Source organism: Gavialis gangeticus, unplaced genomic scaffold, assembly GCF_001723915.1.
Source record: "Gavialis gangeticus isolate Ggan-Ray unplaced genomic scaffold, GavGan_comp1, whole genome shotgun sequence".
In the NCBI taxonomy this organism is placed as follows: domain Eukaryota; kingdom Metazoa; phylum Chordata; order Crocodylia; family Gavialidae; genus Gavialis; species Gavialis gangeticus.
In genome coordinates, this window is record NW_017729002.1 from 8,851,481 (window position 1) to 8,869,380 (window position 17,900).

The 17,900-nt window shown below is 44.8% G+C and overlaps 1 protein-coding gene across 4 annotated transcripts; it reads right to left on the minus strand.

Annotated features, from left to right (window-relative positions):
* Positions 1-259: 259 nt before the first annotated feature.
* On the minus strand, positions 260-17,873 carry METTL22 (methyltransferase like 22). 4 transcript variants are annotated; one of them, XM_019507480.1, is made up of 11 exons: positions 17,840-17,872; positions 16,536-16,641; positions 15,422-15,576; positions 13,528-13,869; positions 12,130-12,399; positions 11,099-11,170; positions 10,419-10,472; positions 9,410-9,490; positions 8,336-8,438; positions 7,324-7,492; positions 260-2,559 (listed from the first exon to the last, which is right to left on the minus strand). In XM_019507480.1, the coding sequence occupies exons 3-11, from the start codon at positions 15,525-15,527 to the stop codon at positions 2,524-2,526; spliced, it is 1,233 nt and encodes a 410-aa protein (XP_019363025.1). In that variant the 5' UTR covers positions 15,528-15,576; positions 16,536-16,641; positions 17,840-17,872; the 3' UTR covers positions 260-2,523. The 4 variants fall into 4 exon arrangements, with proteins under 4 accessions (XP_019363025.1, XP_019363028.1, XP_019363027.1 ...); XM_019507483.1 differs by lacking the exon at positions 17,840-17,872 and having other exon boundaries at positions 12,130-12,274; positions 12,359-12,399; positions 16,536-17,142; XM_019507482.1 differs by lacking the exon at positions 16,536-16,641 and having other exon boundaries at positions 17,840-17,873.
* Between the last annotated feature and the right edge of the window lie 27 nt (positions 17,874-17,900).

The following is a 17,900-nucleotide window of genomic DNA, read 5'->3' on the forward strand; positions in this document are numbered from 1 at the left end:
ATCTTTTATTTGACCAACTCAAACAGTTGGAAAAATTCTACTTACCAAGCTTTCAGGCACAAAACACCCTTCGTCAGATTGAGGAAGCATCTGCAGACTACGGGACCAAAAAGCTACATGAGCAATGATGCCCCATTCTAGGTTGATCCTTTCAAGCATGAGGGGACACTAGAAGCTTGCTGGGTCAATGATAAATAAGTAGGTGCCAGTGGTGTTGAAACAACATATACCCACATTTTGGGAATGAAGAACACATAACGCGTAACAGGAAAGAGATTTATTGAAGCATTGTATGCATTAACATTCCCATACACAGTGTGAACATGGAGAAACTGAGAATAAAGTAGAGACACCTAATGGATGTGTACTGAATGACTAACTGGAAGGAAATCTGATGAGGAATCCATAAAACTTGGTAAATCTGGAGACACATTAAAGGTGTGGAAACCTAATATGCTCCAACTCTCTTAGCATTCAGATCTACTGAGTGTGGCTGCTATGTAGCAACATGAATCTATATTGTGGACGTTGCTGGAAATTGCCATGTGTGGAGATATGATTGAAGCCAATATATTATACTAGCATTGCCTCTTCCCAGCCTGCATTTCTGGAGCCTCGAGAAAGAATGCCCTCTTTCCTAGTAGCCCTCAAGTAAGAGGATGTCCCTGGTACTGTCTTCTTATCCTGGCCTGCACAGAATGCTATTAGCTGGGGCAACCGTAGATGTTGCAGATGGCTGGACTGGACAGTCCTCTACTTAGTGGATGTCTAATGGCAGGGAACATCAGAGGTCGAGAACTAGCCAATGTAACTTTCAGTAACTAACAAAAGAATATTAAGGATGCTTCACAATTTCCTGGAGATATGGTAGTGGGATTCTGAAGTAATCACAAAGGGCAAAAATTGAGACAATCTAAGGAGTTCTTGGCTTTTTTTTCTCTGCCCATTTAAAATTCCTTCTTAAGCAGTTTAGTGTCTTTTGGTACAACAGCAGCAACTTCTGCTTAAATACGGCCCAAAATAAAGATCCTCAATGTATACATGAAAGAGGTATGCTGTTGCTGGTGGTAATGGAATACTACAATATCTGCATCATTGCTCGATTTCTGGAAGCTTCCCAGATAACAATATTTTTCTTTTGCACTGGCCAAGGGGTGTTTCATTGCTACAAGTGGAGAACTTGGCAACCAGCTTGTGCCATAATTAAATAAGAGAAGTGAAGTTCTTGGTGAGAAGAAAAGGCACAAGATTGGTGGTTGGCTTCTGTTCCCCTATTGGATGCTGTGTAGGACAAGTTTCCTGTTGGCTGAAATCTGCCTGGACAAAGGAGGTTAGGAATCCTAACTGCCTGGTTTGAATGTGTTATAGGAGCTACTTGCTGGAATTGGGTTAACACTATCATAAGCAGGGAGTCGTCATAAAAGGCTGGGATCAGGATTTGGTTGGGTCAATGGTGGTTGGCATGGCAATGTTACCTGTAACAACTTACTTTGAAAGAATTCAGGTTCTGCAGGAGGAACTTGGAGATTCAGTGTTTGCACTCAAGTTGTCCGGTGGGACCGAAATGCATTTTCATCTGACAGAAAAATCCTGGTTACATAAAAGGCTTTTCCCCTTCCCTTGCATTTTCCATGCAAGCATCCTGTAAAAATTGATCACATCACATCTTAATCTCCTTTTACTAAGAATGTTGAAAGATGAGGCAGACCAATTGCCCTCCACTGCCTACAGAAATTGAGTCTCTTAAACATAAGCTGACCACAAAGAAACCTGGGACACCCGGGACCTTCAGGACGCTACCCTTCCCCTGTCTCCACCCAGGTGCACTGCTCTGGCTCCTGGCTAGACTGAGCTCTATGCCCCTGCATTTCTGGAATACCCCTTATAATTCTCAACAACTGGCTGGGACCAGCCTCTGAAATCCAGGACTGTCCTGGCTAAACTGGGACAGGTGAACACCCTATTTAAGCACGACTTTCTCTCAAGACCCCTCCCCAGGATGCTCATCAGTGCTGGCTCAGCCTCCAACTACTTGATAACAAGTTCTCCCAACTGTGTGCTGTGGCTCCCTCATGTTATGCTGAGACTGACCAACCCGTTGTTCACTAGATCTGCCATGATCCATTTGTCCATTTCTGGCCTTTCCAAATGAGCCAGTATGCTCAGAGAAAATCTTCACCACGCTCAATTAGTATATGCTGCCATGCTACTTCTAACCTCAGAGAGCTGCTATCAAGGAAGATCACAGCACGCTGACAGCCACTATGTTCAAGACATTTCTCAAACTTGACAAAAAAAAAAAAATCCCATCACATGGAGCAACACAGACTAGTAACCCACTTCAGCCTCAAACTACTATGACTGCTATAAATATTTATTTAACCAAGATGAGACAGTATCCTTTTCAGTCACTGAAACCGTTCCCACAGAACGCATGCTTTCTCCAAAGCAGCTCTATGTGGATGTGCTAAAAGTCTTAGGATACCATCACCACCCCAAAGAAAGGCATTCTTCTGCTGTCCATCATGTCTGTGGTTCAGCAACAACCTTCCACAGCTCCTGTGCAAAGCAAAAACAAACAACATTTCAAAACTTGCAGTCACTTGCTATGAGGGATTAGAAGAAAACACATCCAACCCTAACCTTAGTCAACACAAAGTGTGAACATCTTTACATTCTCCTGTTTACTACAGAACCAGAGCTATATTTATACTGACTCCTGAAGCATGTGTAACTTGTCTGCAGTGTGTACTTAATGCGTTCATGCGGATGCAGTAGGTACACACAGACTTTCTGGCCTCTGTGCCCCATAGGCTCATTTAGAGTTTCACCTTGCACTCTATTGGGATGCAGCCACAAAAACAGGTTGGGCAATGTAACCTAACTCCCATTTAGGCATTTAGATGTGGGAACAGATAAGCTGTTTACCTCTCATCCTTGTAAGAACTGACCCCTCATACATCCCCTTTAGTTTTTCTCCTTTAAGTAGTTACTGATACAGGATCACCATGATCCACATGCTTGCTGATGCCCTCAAAGAACTCTAGTACGTCAATGAGTTGTAATTCCCCTTTACAAAAGTAGACTCTTTCCCAGTAATTCCTGTTCATCCATGCAATGAGCAATCTTATTTTTTATTAGAGTTTCCACCCATTTTCTGGGAACACCAGTTAAGCTCAGAGCCCTTTCTGTGAATTGTCATTACAGTGCCTACCCTCCAGGCCTCCAGCACAGAGACAGCTTTTAGGTTACATACTAAGGTAGACAGATGTGTAATTCTGAGTTTGAGCTTTCAGGATTGAGTAAACACCAAATTGCCAGTCCTAATAATTTACCACTGTTGGTTTATCAATTTCCTTTACTACCTCCTGATTTGCTGGCACCTCAGTTTGAGTCAGTTCATTAGAAAGAGTGATTCTGGTACAGGAATCTCCCCAAATGTCTTTTATGGTGAAAACTTTCCTGATGGAAACTAATGCAAAAAACCCAACCCATTTAGTTTCTCTGCAATGGCTATATTCCATTTTGAATGCTCCTTTTACTCCCTCATTGTCCAGTGGCATCACTGAATTCCTGGCTGGCTTTCTGCTTCTGGTGCAAAACCAAAACATAAAAGTTACATCTCTAGCAAGTTGCTACTTGAATCTTTTTATTTTTGGCTTGCCTTACCATAGTACTGCATTTAGCTTGCCACAGTTAATGTTCTTTTACATTGTTCTCATTTGGATACAACTTTATTTCCTGAAGGACATCTTTTATATTTTAATGGACTCCTTTACTCTACCAGTTAACTATGTTGGCATTATTTTTTCTCTATTTACATGTTTTTGCCCTGCAGCACACATTTACCCTGTGCTTCCAACATAGTATTTTTAAACAGCCTTCAGGCTGCCTGCAAGTTTTTAACCCTTTCAGTTTTCTTCTAACTACTACTGTCATTTCTTAGAGTTCGTGTTTTTTACATTAAGTGATTCCATGATAGATTTTTTTTGTTTTCCTTCCTACAAGGAGGCTGACCATGCTTAGAAATCATAAGGATGCAAGTGACCACTATGCTCACCATTATAGGAAAGCTCCACCATAGTTATCCTTTGAACCAAATCCTATATGCTGTTTAGGACTAAACCTAGATAGCCCTTCATCTTGTGGGTTCTGGGACTAATTGTTCCATAAAGTACTTATTGACAGAGACTAGAAATTTAGTCTCTGCATCCTACCTTGAAGTGAGATTTACCTGTTTTATACAGAAATAACCGAAGTCACCCAGCATTATTGTGTTGTCCACTTTTGCAGCCTCTCTAATTAGCATTTCTTGTTCATTGCCACCCTCCTGATCAGTTGGTTGATGGCACAACCCAAAAAGCACATTCATCCTGATTAGACACAAAATTTTCACCCAAAGAGATTCTACAGTGCTGCTTCTTATAAGTTTTCACCCTGTTTGATTCAATGTTGTCCTTAAAGGAAAGTGCTACTCTCTCACTGGTACAATCTATTTTATAATTCCTATATAGTTTGTGCCTCAGTATTACAGCATCCCATCACTCAATTCCACCAGGATTGAGAGATATCTATTATGTCAGTATCATCACTGGATATTAGACATGCCAGTGAACATCCAGTTGAAGAATGGCTATGGGATTTTTCCCTCATCTCCAGCTTGCTCCTGTCCTATTTTGCAACTGTCATCCCCCTTGGCACCACTGGGACTGATTCCAGGGAGGTGGGAATAACCCACTCTGTCTCAAAGTCTCAACTATATACCTCTTTACTTCCCCCAGGTGCTCCTTTTCAGTGACTGGTCTGCAGGAACTGCACTTAGGGCATTTATACACCATGATTCGTTATACATTTGCTTACTTCAACATGCCAGAAATCCACTGCATCAAAGCAGACTCAATTAATTGAGCCTGCTCTGCATGCTAGTTGATGTGCCCGGCACTGTGTTGCATACATTTGTATAAATGGCGAAATGCACATTAGCGCTGAGAAAATGGCGGTGGTGTGCCTTTGAACTAAAACATCTTCAATGTGTTTTAGTTCAAAAGCATGCTGCCACCATTTTCTCAGCACTGACATGCATTTCATTGTTTATAGAAATGTATATGCTGCAGCATCGGGCACTCTTAAAGCGTCTGGCACTGTGGCGCAACCATGTGTACAAATGCTCTTAGTCTCCGAGTTCTGCACGTATACCACCACTCCTCTGGGAAGGAAATTATGCATATGGTAATCAGTGCAATAAAGTGGGTAGCTCTCACTCAAAATGCTTAATTTCTACTTGCATTCTATTTTTCTTTCATCCGTGTGCTCTGCTTATGGGATAATGTTATATATAGTTCTTGGTGGTTTCCTGTATTCTTTTATATATATTTTTTAATTAATTTAGGCTTTATAAACTTAATGGCCCTTACAACTATACTCCCATTGCAGCTACACACTCTTCACTGGGTCAACTCACTGTACCATGAGCTACATACTGAGGTTCTGAGCTCAGGTAGGGCACTCTTGCAGCAGCTTTTGTACTGAAAATACCCTGCAGATCCTAGTTACCGCAATAACAGGCTTCAGACACCCCACGGAGCTTCACATTCCCATGTCAAGTATTTTGGTGCTCCTGTCACAGCTACCATGATTCCTAAGTCTACAGTGAAATGAACTGTGACATTTCCCATAGAGTGCCAGGTAGCACCAAAACCAAACATGGTCAGAAGCCCAGAACCCCTAACATGGATCTCAGGGAGCAGGTAAACAGAAATCTCTCTGGACACTACTGAAGCTAGCAATTCTTCCCCAATGGCAGCTTCATGCTTTCTTAAGTGGGGTTCAGAGGCAAACTCCTTTGGATGGCACCCTTCTTTCAAATGACAACAAGAAATGGCTTTGTTATGTACTTACTGGCACATGCCTTGAAGAAAAAATCCCTGGCGCTCACAGTCCTATCCCTCTAGATATCACAGTCTCCATTATGACAACAAAAGAGCACCTGGATCTACAGGTGCACTGATAAAGATTTTGGGGCTGGCACTGATGGCTAATCATTAACGAGCCATATCGGCCAATACTGATCCAATTCCCAACATACAGCCCAGCAGCTTGGAGAGCAGCGTCTGGCTGGTAAGTCTGTTGGAAGGAAGAGGCAGGGGGAGGGAAGTGGTAGAGGCAGATTGAGGCTCTGCAGTGAGGGAGGGAGCAGGGCATGTTTTGGTACTGCCCAGCTGGGGCAGGATGGGGTGCGGGATGAAGCTGTGCAGCTCATTCAGGGGGCGTGGGGGAATGGATCCCGCTACTACATGCACCCAAGGGGAGCCATGGTGGGGTATGTGCCCCCCCCAGATCTGCGTCCAGGGCGAGGGTGGGCTGCCACTGCAGGCTGGCGCCCAGGGCGGTACTGGGCTCTTCCCGGTGGTGTAGGGAGCTGAGCCAGGGCTGCGCTCTGGGCAGGCAGCAGCAGCGCTGGGAGCAGGGCTTAGAGGGTGGGCTACAGCCACCCCAAGATTCGCCATAGCTCCCCCTCCCAGCACTGCCGCCTGGTCCCAGCACAGCCCTGGCCCAGCCCCTCCACCAGGAAGAACCCAGCTCCAGCCCACAGCAGCAGCTTGCCCTTGCCCCGCACACAAATCCAGGGCCACATGCCCCTCATGGCTCCCTGGATGGTGTGCATAGGAGCAGGAGCCACCCCTCCTTCCCCATGCCCCCCAGAGGAGCTACTTGAGGCTCTGTCCTGCACACTGTTCTAGCTGGACAGTGCCTGCCCCTGCCCCAGGTCCAGCTCCAACCCAACTCCCTCCCTCAATGCAGAGGCCTTGATTTGCCCCCCTGCCCCTTTCCTCCCAACACGCTTATCAGCCAGCTGATGCTCTGCAAGCTACTAGGCTGGCTGCATGCATACACACGGCATTTATCGATGACATTATTGGCTATATCAGCCAAAAAAAGCCAATTGCCAATAATACCAATTTTCCTTTTATTAGTGCTGATACGAAATGAACCAATGTATCGGAGAACCTCTACCTGGATCTTCCCATTACATCAAGCAGCACAGTGATATGAGAACACTCACCACCCTCCCTTACCTGTGCCATGACACTGTCTTTGGCAGGCAAATGAAATAAGCTGTAATGACAAGAATTTATGACTGTAACAGGGACAGAAGAATCAAATGTTTTCCTTTTACTTCCTCTCCTTAAAAACTAGGCTGGAGCCCTTCCAAAAGTACACAAGATGGCAGACAACCAGGTTCTTCCATTACGTACAGCCACTACAACAACTTCAAAGTGCAAAGCTTGACACGTTACTTTTAAGCAGAAACATGCCACTTACCAACTGCTCAATTCGTTCATAAACAAGGGACTGGCAGAAAGCGAGTCTGACAGGCTCAACAGTGTATTTCATTTCACCATCTCTAAGGCTGGCCAAGTTGGACAGAGCATCTCGAAAATGATTGTAAGCTTCGCATGCAATGTCCATGCTTCTGAGGGTGAAGTTCAGCCTGACAAGACAAAAATCTGTTGAGAGACGCGTCTCTGAGACCTGCCTGAACCACACGTCTGACTGAGCTGCCTTGTATTTGCAACTGTGGCAAAAGACCATGCACTCAACAATTCAATTCATGCCTCCATCTGACAGGCTGCTCCCTACATACTAAAAATGTCCCACAGCTCAGTGCTGGACCAGTGGGAAGTCTCGTGGTATCATATTCACTCTTCCTTTAGGGCTATTTCTCCGTGTCCAGGTTCCCAGTCAGTACCCAAGGAAATACCATTGATACCTGTCCACAAGGTCCCAACTTATCATTCATCAAACATGTGACCCAGCCTACTACCATCAACACTTTGGCTTGATTTGGGCAAACACACTCAATGCTACTCAAAGCTCCTTCAGTAACTCAGCACAAAAGTGCACCTTGTGACAAGCCCTAAAAAGTTACCTAACAGTGATACTCTTTCCGATGTCATCTAACAACTAAATCTGTGACTGTATATGAATACAGCAAAGAATCTCTTGACATAATTTCCCCAAAACCATTTACTCCATATGTGCTTGCTTATCTCCTTCCTGCCTACTCTTCCCAAAAGATGGCATAGTATGACACATTGCAGAGACAATCCAAAAGCCTTGAGTGGCCACTGCTATTTTGGAGGACTCGTTGCCTTACAAATCTGGGTGGCTGACAGTGATCAGTTGGTTTGCCTTTGCAGCCATGTTGTAGCCCTAGAAGGGTCAATGCTTGCATAATCCTGTGGTCATTCCAAAGCCCAAATGAAGCTGCTGATTTGAAATCAAAAACAGCAGCTGGTATTTGTAGTGTATATTCCCTGCAATGTTCTCTTACCTCTTTTCTATTGCCAGGTAAATGGTACACACACGGTTTAGGTAGCCGGTGAGTCTGCGCAGCGTCCCAAAGAAGGCGTCTGTCAAGTCATCATCATAAAACACTGCATGACCAAGATGTATCATTCATTAAGCACACGGATGGGACCTTTATGTTTTGATTAAACACTTCCAATGTATGCAGAGTGGCTTTTGTCTGGAATTCTTCCCACTGAACCTTTGATGGGAGATATCTATACAGCACCTATAAGCATCAGACATAGACAGCCGCAGCTACTTTGTCACAAAAGTTTTGATGAAGTACCATGATTCGTTATGCTCTGCCAACTTGCAGCTCTTCCACACGGGCTCTCACCCAGCCATTTAGCATTATGCTCCACAGGTCTGCTGAGGGGTTAGATGCTCCAAACTGAGGGGCCTTCCTTCCCACCTAGACTTGGAGGCACCCCCAAGAAGTCACTACACCAACAACAGGGTCTTAGCTGGGCCCTCATCTCCCCAGAGACCCACAAACAACATCCAAGCCCCATTAAAATAAAAAACACAACAGATGCCCATCCTCCTTGTGGGAAGTCCTGCTTACAAGTATGGCAAAAGTTACCTCTTCCTAACTTGGGGAAAAGTTTGCTTTCCTCCCACTTGTTGGCACATTGCCTCAAACACAGCACCAGCTAATTCTTTTCTGATTTCAGAGCCTGTGTCTTTCAATTTTTTCCTTGGGCAATCAGGTCAGATTTCCATGCTATGCAGATGTGATGGGGAACAGAATACTAAGAGAAAACAGCTGGCAAAGCATACCAGAGCTCCAACCAAAAGGGAGCCTATGGCAGGCTCGGTATCCAGAAACACTTCACTTATAAATGACTAGACTGCACCTGCACAATGACTTTCTTAATGTTTGGGCCAACCTTTCCTAAAGGATTCATAGTAGTACATGGGGCTCCAACAAGTTATACTGGTGAAAGGTTGTCCCTGATGGATTTTTAGAAGTTCACAGGATCCACATTATAAGGAAACAATCAAACTGCAATCCTCCCATGCACCAGTCACAAGGGGCTTGGTTAGTGTCACTCACCATCAGCAGCTAAGATCACGGAGGCATGGTTATACATGTCAGCTATCTCTGCTTCAGACCAACTGTAGGGGGCCTCAGGATCTATCAAAAAAGCAAGAAGTGTTATTTCCACAGAAGCCTGGTTTCTCAGTGGCCAGGAGCAAACATTGGATCTTGGAGACTCTCCTCAGATCTTTGCTAGCACCCTATCATACATCCTGGATACAATCTGGACTAAGCCAGTAAAGGCCTGGAAAGGATCACCACTTCCTTGGGCAAGCTACTCCCTCCACATAACTACTCTATCTCTTGACTCGCAAAAGAACAGTGACAATTTGGGAGAAGCCATCACTGTTGACTCTCACCACATTAAGAGAAGCATCAAGATGGCAGCCAAAGAAGGTAGGGCTGTCTATCATGTATGGTTAGTCAGAACCAATCCTGATCTACCATTTAGGGGAAGAATGACAAGGCATCCTTTTACCAATGCTATGATGGCCCTGGCAGTACCACACTGCTCAGGAATCAACCACATTTATTTCAAGTTGTGCCCAAAAGGGAAACATGCCACTGAAGTGCTGTATACCCATACTTAAAACATGTTTGCATCACAAAAACTATAAATGACAAAAGCCCAACCAGGCTGCTACCAAACTGCTCTGCCTGCTCTCTAGCCACCCATTCCCCTTCCCAAAGATTTGGGGGAAGGAACAGGCTTTGCAGCCCCATAAGCCACCACACAAGACCCTGCATGTAAACAAATGTTAAGGCTTAGTGTAGTCTCCCGAGCACATGAGCAGAGCTTACGCACCATCTGCATTAAAACAAGATAAGACTCTGCCCTCACCCTCTGGGAAACAGTTACTACTGTTAGCCCTATTCCATCGTTTAACCAGAGCTGAATGTCATTGCTGAGAGTGCAATATACTACCTCTGTAATAACATTTGGCTACTGTTAAGCCTCCATTTCTGTCCCCACCCCCAAGCCCTATGGGAAACCAAGCTGAATCAGCCTGCCTCACCTACTCACCAGTACAAAGGCCATCTTTCAGCCAGTCCAGCTCTTTTACTTTAACTTCACTTCCTGTCCAAAAAAGTAAAGGGGGGAGAAGGGAGCAGGCCAAGTCAGTTAGATTCACTCTGAGGAGCCGACTAGCCGAGATCAAGGTCACAAAGCCTACAAAAAAATTACTGGTACTCTAAGAGAAAAGTAGTAAAATATCTGGCTCACAATGGCAACGATTCTGACTGCAGATATGTTGTTGCCATCTGACTGCCAATGAGATCTCTTCTGACTCATCAGCACTCAATCCCACTATGAAATCACTGCATGGTATACCCCTTTAGTTAGTTATGCTTTTTCTGCCATTCCTTATTTATTTCATGACTTTAGTCTGAAGCTACTCACAATGCCCACTTATGCTACCAATTTATCTGCACTTGCTCTGCTCCAATAAGCTTGCTACAGCAACCACAGCAGGCCCTACTACCTGCTTCAAAAGAAAACTGGTTCTACGCTCTCCACAAAGGACTCCCCCCATGATCTGACCCTTCTTTTCTGTATGAGGCAGATTTTTAGCAGGACCGTGGTTCTGACCTTATTTGTGAACACTGACGACAGAAAAATGACCCATTATGTACACTGATGCACGTCAATGTAGAAAGCAAAAAACAAATCTCAAAGCTATCATACGGTTGAACATCACTTACCTGCCAGCTCCCAAAGATGTCTGTTTAATCTTACATTTTGCTCACAGGTGGCAAGAAGATCTTCACCCACATCTGGAAACATGAGAGATGTGTTACACACTTAACAACATCTTGCTTGGGCTCAATCTAGACCTCTTCTTTCAAGGAAAAAAGGAGACCAGCTCTATCTGGTGGTTCTCAGCCCCTCTGTGGAGCTCACCAGCACAAGACTGGATATCAACAACTTATTTTATGCATGGCCTGGTTATGACTGCAGATGGGCCACCAACTGCTTTCCCAAGAATTGCTGGTAACTGCTAGCTACAAAAGAGCTCCAGTCCAACACTATTAATATCTTAGGCAAACAACTATTTTCACTGGCTTTTCCTTCCATGGAGGGACCCTCAGAGAGGGCACACTTCCATGCAGATAAGCAGTTCCCATGTATCTACATCGCTTTTTGGCAGACTATAGACATTTTATTTTCTTTCTGTTTTATTTGTCCTTTTAGAAAAACAACCTGCAGTCAAAAGCCTACTATAATTGCCCATGTTACTCCAACAGGATTATCTTTGCAACATGATGAATATCTCACTGAAATATAACTAACATGCAGGGATGCCCCCAAATGGATAATCTGATGAGATACCCATCTGCAAGTTTCCTTACCAAAGGGAGATCTAATTCCCACTGGAAGCAGCAATTGCAGCCAGCTTCTGAAACAACCCTTTAATTTCATGGAGGTTCTGTGGAAAAAACTGAGTGTGCCCAACACCATTTCAATTCCACATCCAGGTCAAATGCAAGACCTTGAAAGAGTATCCTGCCAAACACATTTTCTAATGCAGCATTCTCCTTCCCATTCCCACCTTTGTATCCATCTAGTGATAAATTCCCTATGCAAGCTATCTACTATTGACACGGTGGGGAAGATATGCCTGGCTGAGGAAAGAACAAGAAACGAGGAATGAAAGGAGAAACGGCAGCAGAAATGCTTCAAGCACCTCTAATTCAGACCCCTTTCTAAAAAAAAGGCTGATGTTAACATGCACCTGTGCAATACACTCTTCCAGCAATTGTTGCTGCAATAATGCTGGTGAGGCCAGTGCCTCCTCCAAGCTCCAGGAGTGTGCGACATCTGAACGCGTCCTGGTCAAATAAGATGTAATCAGCAAGAAGAAAGGCTCCACGCCATACCTTGAGCGGAAAGCAGAAGATAAGTAAATTTACACCCCTGACCAAAAACCCCTTAGGCACCAGTACTTCATATGAGATACAAACCTGTTTACCAACATCTTCCAGAGGAGTTGCCATCGTGTGTTCTAGTTAAAGGAAAGCAAAACAAAAAGGAGTGCTTTTTAACAAATGCTCTGGAAAAGCCTCACTTTTGTTGCTGGCTCAACGTCAACCTTAATGACACTTATGTTGCTGGCTCATTCCTAATGACACTTCACTTGAAGAAGAGTTGGCTCTAGTTTCACTGCCTGGAACTGTGTCCCTTTCAATACCCCAAGAAGATAATTACATCACCCATGTTGAGAGACTTATGAAAAAACAGCAAAGAAAATCCTCACAATGATTGAAGCTTGTAGCAAGGACACCCACCTCTTCCTGTAAGCACAGAATCATCAGGCAAGCAGTTTTACTTTTGTGTGACTATTGATGATGTTTCACGATGCAGGGAATGCAGGTATTTCACAACAGACAGAGATGCAAAAGGTGCTCACACTGTGCTTGCCCTTATGGCACTATACTAGTCCATCCCTCTGTCGAGTGGTTTAAGTGAAATGCTGGGTATACATCAACTACTGGCCTGCAGTAATCCATAAGAACTTGGCTAGACTGCAGGTAGCCAAGCTCTAGAGTGTGAACCCCACCAACTTATTTTTTCCCCAGGAAGACTTAATCTGTGACTAAAACCCAATGAGGCCACCTGCTTTTGGGACTGAATCTGCATAGCTATTATGCCAAAGTGCAGTACCAATGACCCGTTGCCTTGGAATTCCAGTGACTACCACTACAAAATCTGGGGAAGAGTTTGTGCCTGACTGATCAATAGTCTTCCAGTGGCCACTGATGGAAGCACACCTAGTTTGAGGACCACCATCACGCTCAGGTACAAGACATTTAAAGCCTTCAGATGACTTGGAGTATACTGACAAGAACTGGGCTAATTTGGTTTAGGTGGGGGTCTGGCAGCTCTGAGCCTTGGGGTCAAAAAATAAATATCTTAAGTGTGCTTATAGATTCAAATGACTGGCTCTCTGGCACAGTGACACAAAACTGGATGTTTGTGGGACCAATAACCTCTTCCTGATGCACAAGAGCAGCCCAAATACTGCTCCAGAACATCAACAATCTTCCTGTTGCAGCAACCTTGTCCATGCTTTGCCTGACATGCATGGTTGTCAGTACCTCCTGCCCGTGTAACAGCCTGCACTTCGGCTTACCTATTTTAATGATGTCGTTTCTGCATTCTTGCTCTTCCTCTTCATAAAGGTCTTCTCCTCCTTTCATCAGTACCATTGGACAAACCTTTTCCCTTGACAAATCCTCTGCTTCTGAGGTGGAGGTGCACTGAGGTCTTCTGACAACTTCCAAATCACCATCAGCATCTAGCAAAGAGTCTATTCCTTTAGAAGGCGTTTCATTTTTGTTATGTCCAAGAATGAGTGGAATGCCGTCACCTCTTCTGCCACCTCTGCCATTTTCAATTGTAAACGCACTCTTGTATTTCTTCTCAAATTCCACATCAGTTTGCTTCCTAAGGAGCTTGAACTGTGATAAAAACACTAATGAAACAGAGAAAGAAAGAAAGCCAAAAAACAGGGTCAGCTGAAGGCACAGTCAACAAGTGCCTTTCCCCTTTCAACCTCCACCCCTCCAATCCTGCTTCAGGCCTAAAAGACCAAAATAAACATCACCACCATGTTGGTTAAACTGTCCATTCAGTTACATGACAGTGAGGTCAAGAGACTGAATATCAGCACTCATTTTATGGCTGTCAATCTCCAGCATTTCAGAGAAACTTCATACTCTAAGCAGCATCTACATTACTGATACTGTGCTACTCATCACGTTGTGACAGGGATGTTCAACCCCTGGCCCACAGGTTATTTTCAGCACACAGGGCTCCCCAGGAGTCCAGAAATTTGGCAGCAGGGGAGAAATGGCAACACTGTCACACCCAATTGTTGCTACTAAATTCCTGGTCCTGTAGGGACACCTGCAAGTCAGCAAATGCAGCCCTCTATGCTAAATCGTGTCAGCATGTGGACAGATTAAAGCGTACACGGTTGGGCCAGTGTGTACTCACAGGCTGACACTACATGGAATCTGGCCTGCAGACTGACTCTGTACCATCATTCTGGGCCAGAAGGTTGCACGCCACCAGAACATGAGTGTTCAGAATGGACTGAAGTAATTTTTTTTTTTTTAAGGCCTTTCCCAGCCCAAATTGTCCCCATCAAGATCCGAGTACAGAGACGGGACCAAGTGACAATTCTTAGAATATGGCTAAGCATTTCAAGTTATTTCACATCTATTTAATTATGCTTCAATCAAGATGACCTGTGTCATTCATTACCTTTAAAACCTCATAGCCCACCTTTTCTCTCACATGCCTACAGTGCCATCCACTGGCTTTTACATAGTTTCAGAAACTTCAGTCATGTTCATGTTAGCACATTAGACTTTTTGCCCAACCAAATAGGTGTCTTTCTGGAGGGCAAGCCAGTATGTTAATAATATTCTCTTCCAATTATGGATCAACCCTGCATACAAGTCAACTGTGAGTCTTACAGTTCTTTTAGAAAAGGAAAAGATGTTAAATTATAATTGGAACAAGTTGGCATTTCCTTCTCCTGGCTCAGGTGGAAATTGTTACTGTGGAGTACTGGAGTGATTTTCACAAACTGGTCATGGCCCTCTCTTGTCTCACTAAAACCCAATTCCAACTTATGTAAGACCTGTCGAGACCCTTGCCTTCTCACCTCCAATCTGTAAGTGCAAAGGGTGCCTCACACCCACACTCAACTTCATTTCCCCTGCTCAGGCTGAAAAAAAAATGGCATATTTGACTTCAGCCAATGTCGGCCTATTTATATCCAGTCAATTTTCTCAGATGTCGACTGCATGTTCCCGATCCATACCATTTTACCCAAAGCAAACTTGGCTCATCTCCATTCTACCCATCAAGCAAGAAATAATCATACTGCTAACTGCAGGCATGGTTTAAATGGCCATGAGACTTTACCTCTGAGTTGTGCATTTTGATAGATTCACATCACTAATTTCAACTAGGTTAAAGATTTGGAAACCACCTGTCTGCAGATTGCAGCTTACCTGGCTGTCCAACCCCATTCAACCGCACCATGAGATGTCGCTCTTTTGGGGTGTGTAAGTGAATGTCAGAGAGTACTGTGTCACTTCTGAATACAATATCATCCATAGTCTCTTCCTCTGCCACTTCTGTCCCGGTGCACCGGCAATAGGGACATCTATGAGGACAAGGAGAGCCCCTCATAATTTAGCACCACTGAGATGTTAGGTTACACATTTAGCTCAAAGGAACAGCCAAAGCTGTGAGAATCCAGAGAGGGTTCTAAACCCCTGCAGTCTTACTCTGTCGCCATTGCTGTACAATACAATAAAATAAAGTGGGCCATTCACTCTATAAAATCCACTTATTTAACATGTAAAGGCTTCGGTTACAGATTATTAGTATTAGACCACGCCATGCTGCTCCTTGGAAGAGTGTCACAGATCACATCAGGTGTGTTGTACAGCAAGATTATTCCTAGCTCTTTCTTTGGCCTCTCGGTAGAGCTCTCACATAGATGACTCAGACTTGTCTAGTGCCAAATTAAGAGAAAAATTACTAGTTCACCAGTTCTCATACAAAACCATGCCAACAACAAAAGCTCAACAAGGTTTTACTTCAGTGCATACATACATAAGTGAGTCATGGCTTTCAAAAAGTGAGAGATGGCTTATGACATCCAACTCAAAACTTTTAAAGGGAATTTCTTCAAAAGGTAAAAATCTAGCTGATTTCTACTTACTGCATTTCACTCAGAGCAGCCAAAATTGGATATTTCAGCCACAGTATCAGTGTTCCTTTCTAGCACCAGTAGGCCACAGTAAGCACTGTCCATGCTAGCATTTTCCCGTCAGGCACAGAGCATAAGTATTTACAAATCAAATCATCTACCCCAGCGGGCTAGATTATTTTAGGGCTCTAAAAACAAAAAAAGTTGAAACCCTTTTGGAAATTCTGAATGAAGTTGCGGATCCCTTTGATTTGAAAGTGTGGGTATTCACATACTTTTGATCATCTTTCACAGACCCCTTAAGACTAGTCTGCAGGCCCCCAGGGGTCCGCAGACCACAGGTTGAAAGCCACTGATCTATCCTACAACATTGGAGAGCAAACTACAGTTTGTTAAAAGTTAGTTACATTTTTCCTTGACATGCCTCATACTTGTCAATGCTTCGGTTGAGGGCTATGCCATACTCTTGTCGACACAGGCATGATGAAACAAAGGCTTGCAGGTCAAGTGGTCCTGCAGATCAAGATAAACCAGAAGGTGATTTTCCTATGCTCAATTAGAAACTCTGGACACCTCCCTTAGCATGTGTTCTCCAGACCTTCCATTCTCAGAGGAGGTATAAGCTGGAATGCTGACCCCAGTACAAACTGAGCTATGTAAACATGGGGAAAGTCCAGGGCTAGGGGTATCATTGACTTATATTATCTCCAGGCTTTGCACTCAATGAAGCAGCAATAACATTCTGCTTCTCTATATCTTTTTTATATTAGACTGTGAGCCTCTTTCCCCAAAATAACTTTGCCTCTAATTGTCCTCCGCTTCAGTACTAACAAGTTCGAAGATAGACTGAATAGATCAAAGAAGGTATCAAAGAATGACAAAAATGCAAAATGATATCATCCTGCTCTTCTTTGGAACAAGTTTCTGCCAAGACATGAGCACCTGGCTGGCAATCAGCAACGTTGATTCCCCAAATCACCACCACCACCGTGCCCAGAATCTCCTGCACGGCCCACCTCCTTCATGGGGCTCTTGTCAGCCACGCCACAGACACCCAGACTAGCTCTGCGCACTCTGAAATAATGAGGTCAGATTGGCCCTTTGCCTGCAACTGGACAGAGCATTTCCTGCCCAGATACCAACACACACTGTCGTGGAGCTGAGAAAGCCCAAGAGCAATTCTCCTGCAGAAGAAACAGAGGGCAACTGGAGGTGCCAGCACAGTCCTGCACTGTGAGCGCCTCAGCTCCTTCCAGCTCGGCCTCCAACCAAGATCTGGGCTTTTTCCAGGCAGGAAAACCAGTGCAGAGGAGCCCAGAAACCAGCCCAATCCCTTCTCTGATCTATTCAGTCCATTTTCTTCCAACTGCCACCTTGCTAATGTGGAAGTAGAAGATGAAGGAGCCAAAGTTATTTTGGAGGAAAGGGTTAACGGCCTATTTTTTAAAAAAAAGAAAGATGCAAAGAGGACGAGGGAGCGCCCCATTCCCGGCTTCTCTGGTCGCTGACGGGCGGCTATGGCTGCGTCCCGCTGCCGACCAAGGGGAGCGGGCAGCCCCGTCGGGCCACGGGCACCCGGGAGGGGGCCGGACCCTGCCCCCAGGCCGCCCCGAGCGGCAGAAACAAGCCCCGGCCCCGCGCCTCTCCCGGGCGGAGCGGGGCGGGGCGGAGCGGAGACGCTGGCAGCCAGACCCCCCTCCCCCCCTCTCACCTCACGCAGCAGCTGCCCCTGCCACAGGGCTCAATTTCCGGCGCTTCAGCCTGACGTCATA

Excerpts from the sequence above, each read along its gene's own strand:
- METTL22 (XM_019507482.1), bottom strand. The coding sequence starts at position 15,527 with ATGGATGATATTGTATTCAGAAGTGACACAGTACTCTCTGACATTCAC. Across the intron at positions 9,491-10,418 it reads GAAAGATGGCCTTTGTACTG|ATCCTGAGGCCCCCTACAGT; the intron begins GTGAGTAGGTGA and ends CTTTTTTGATAG. Across the intron at positions 2,560-7,323 it reads ATGAACGAATTGAGCAGTTG|GAGCTGTGGAAGGTTGTTGC; the intron begins GTAAGTGGCATG and ends TGCTTTGCACAG.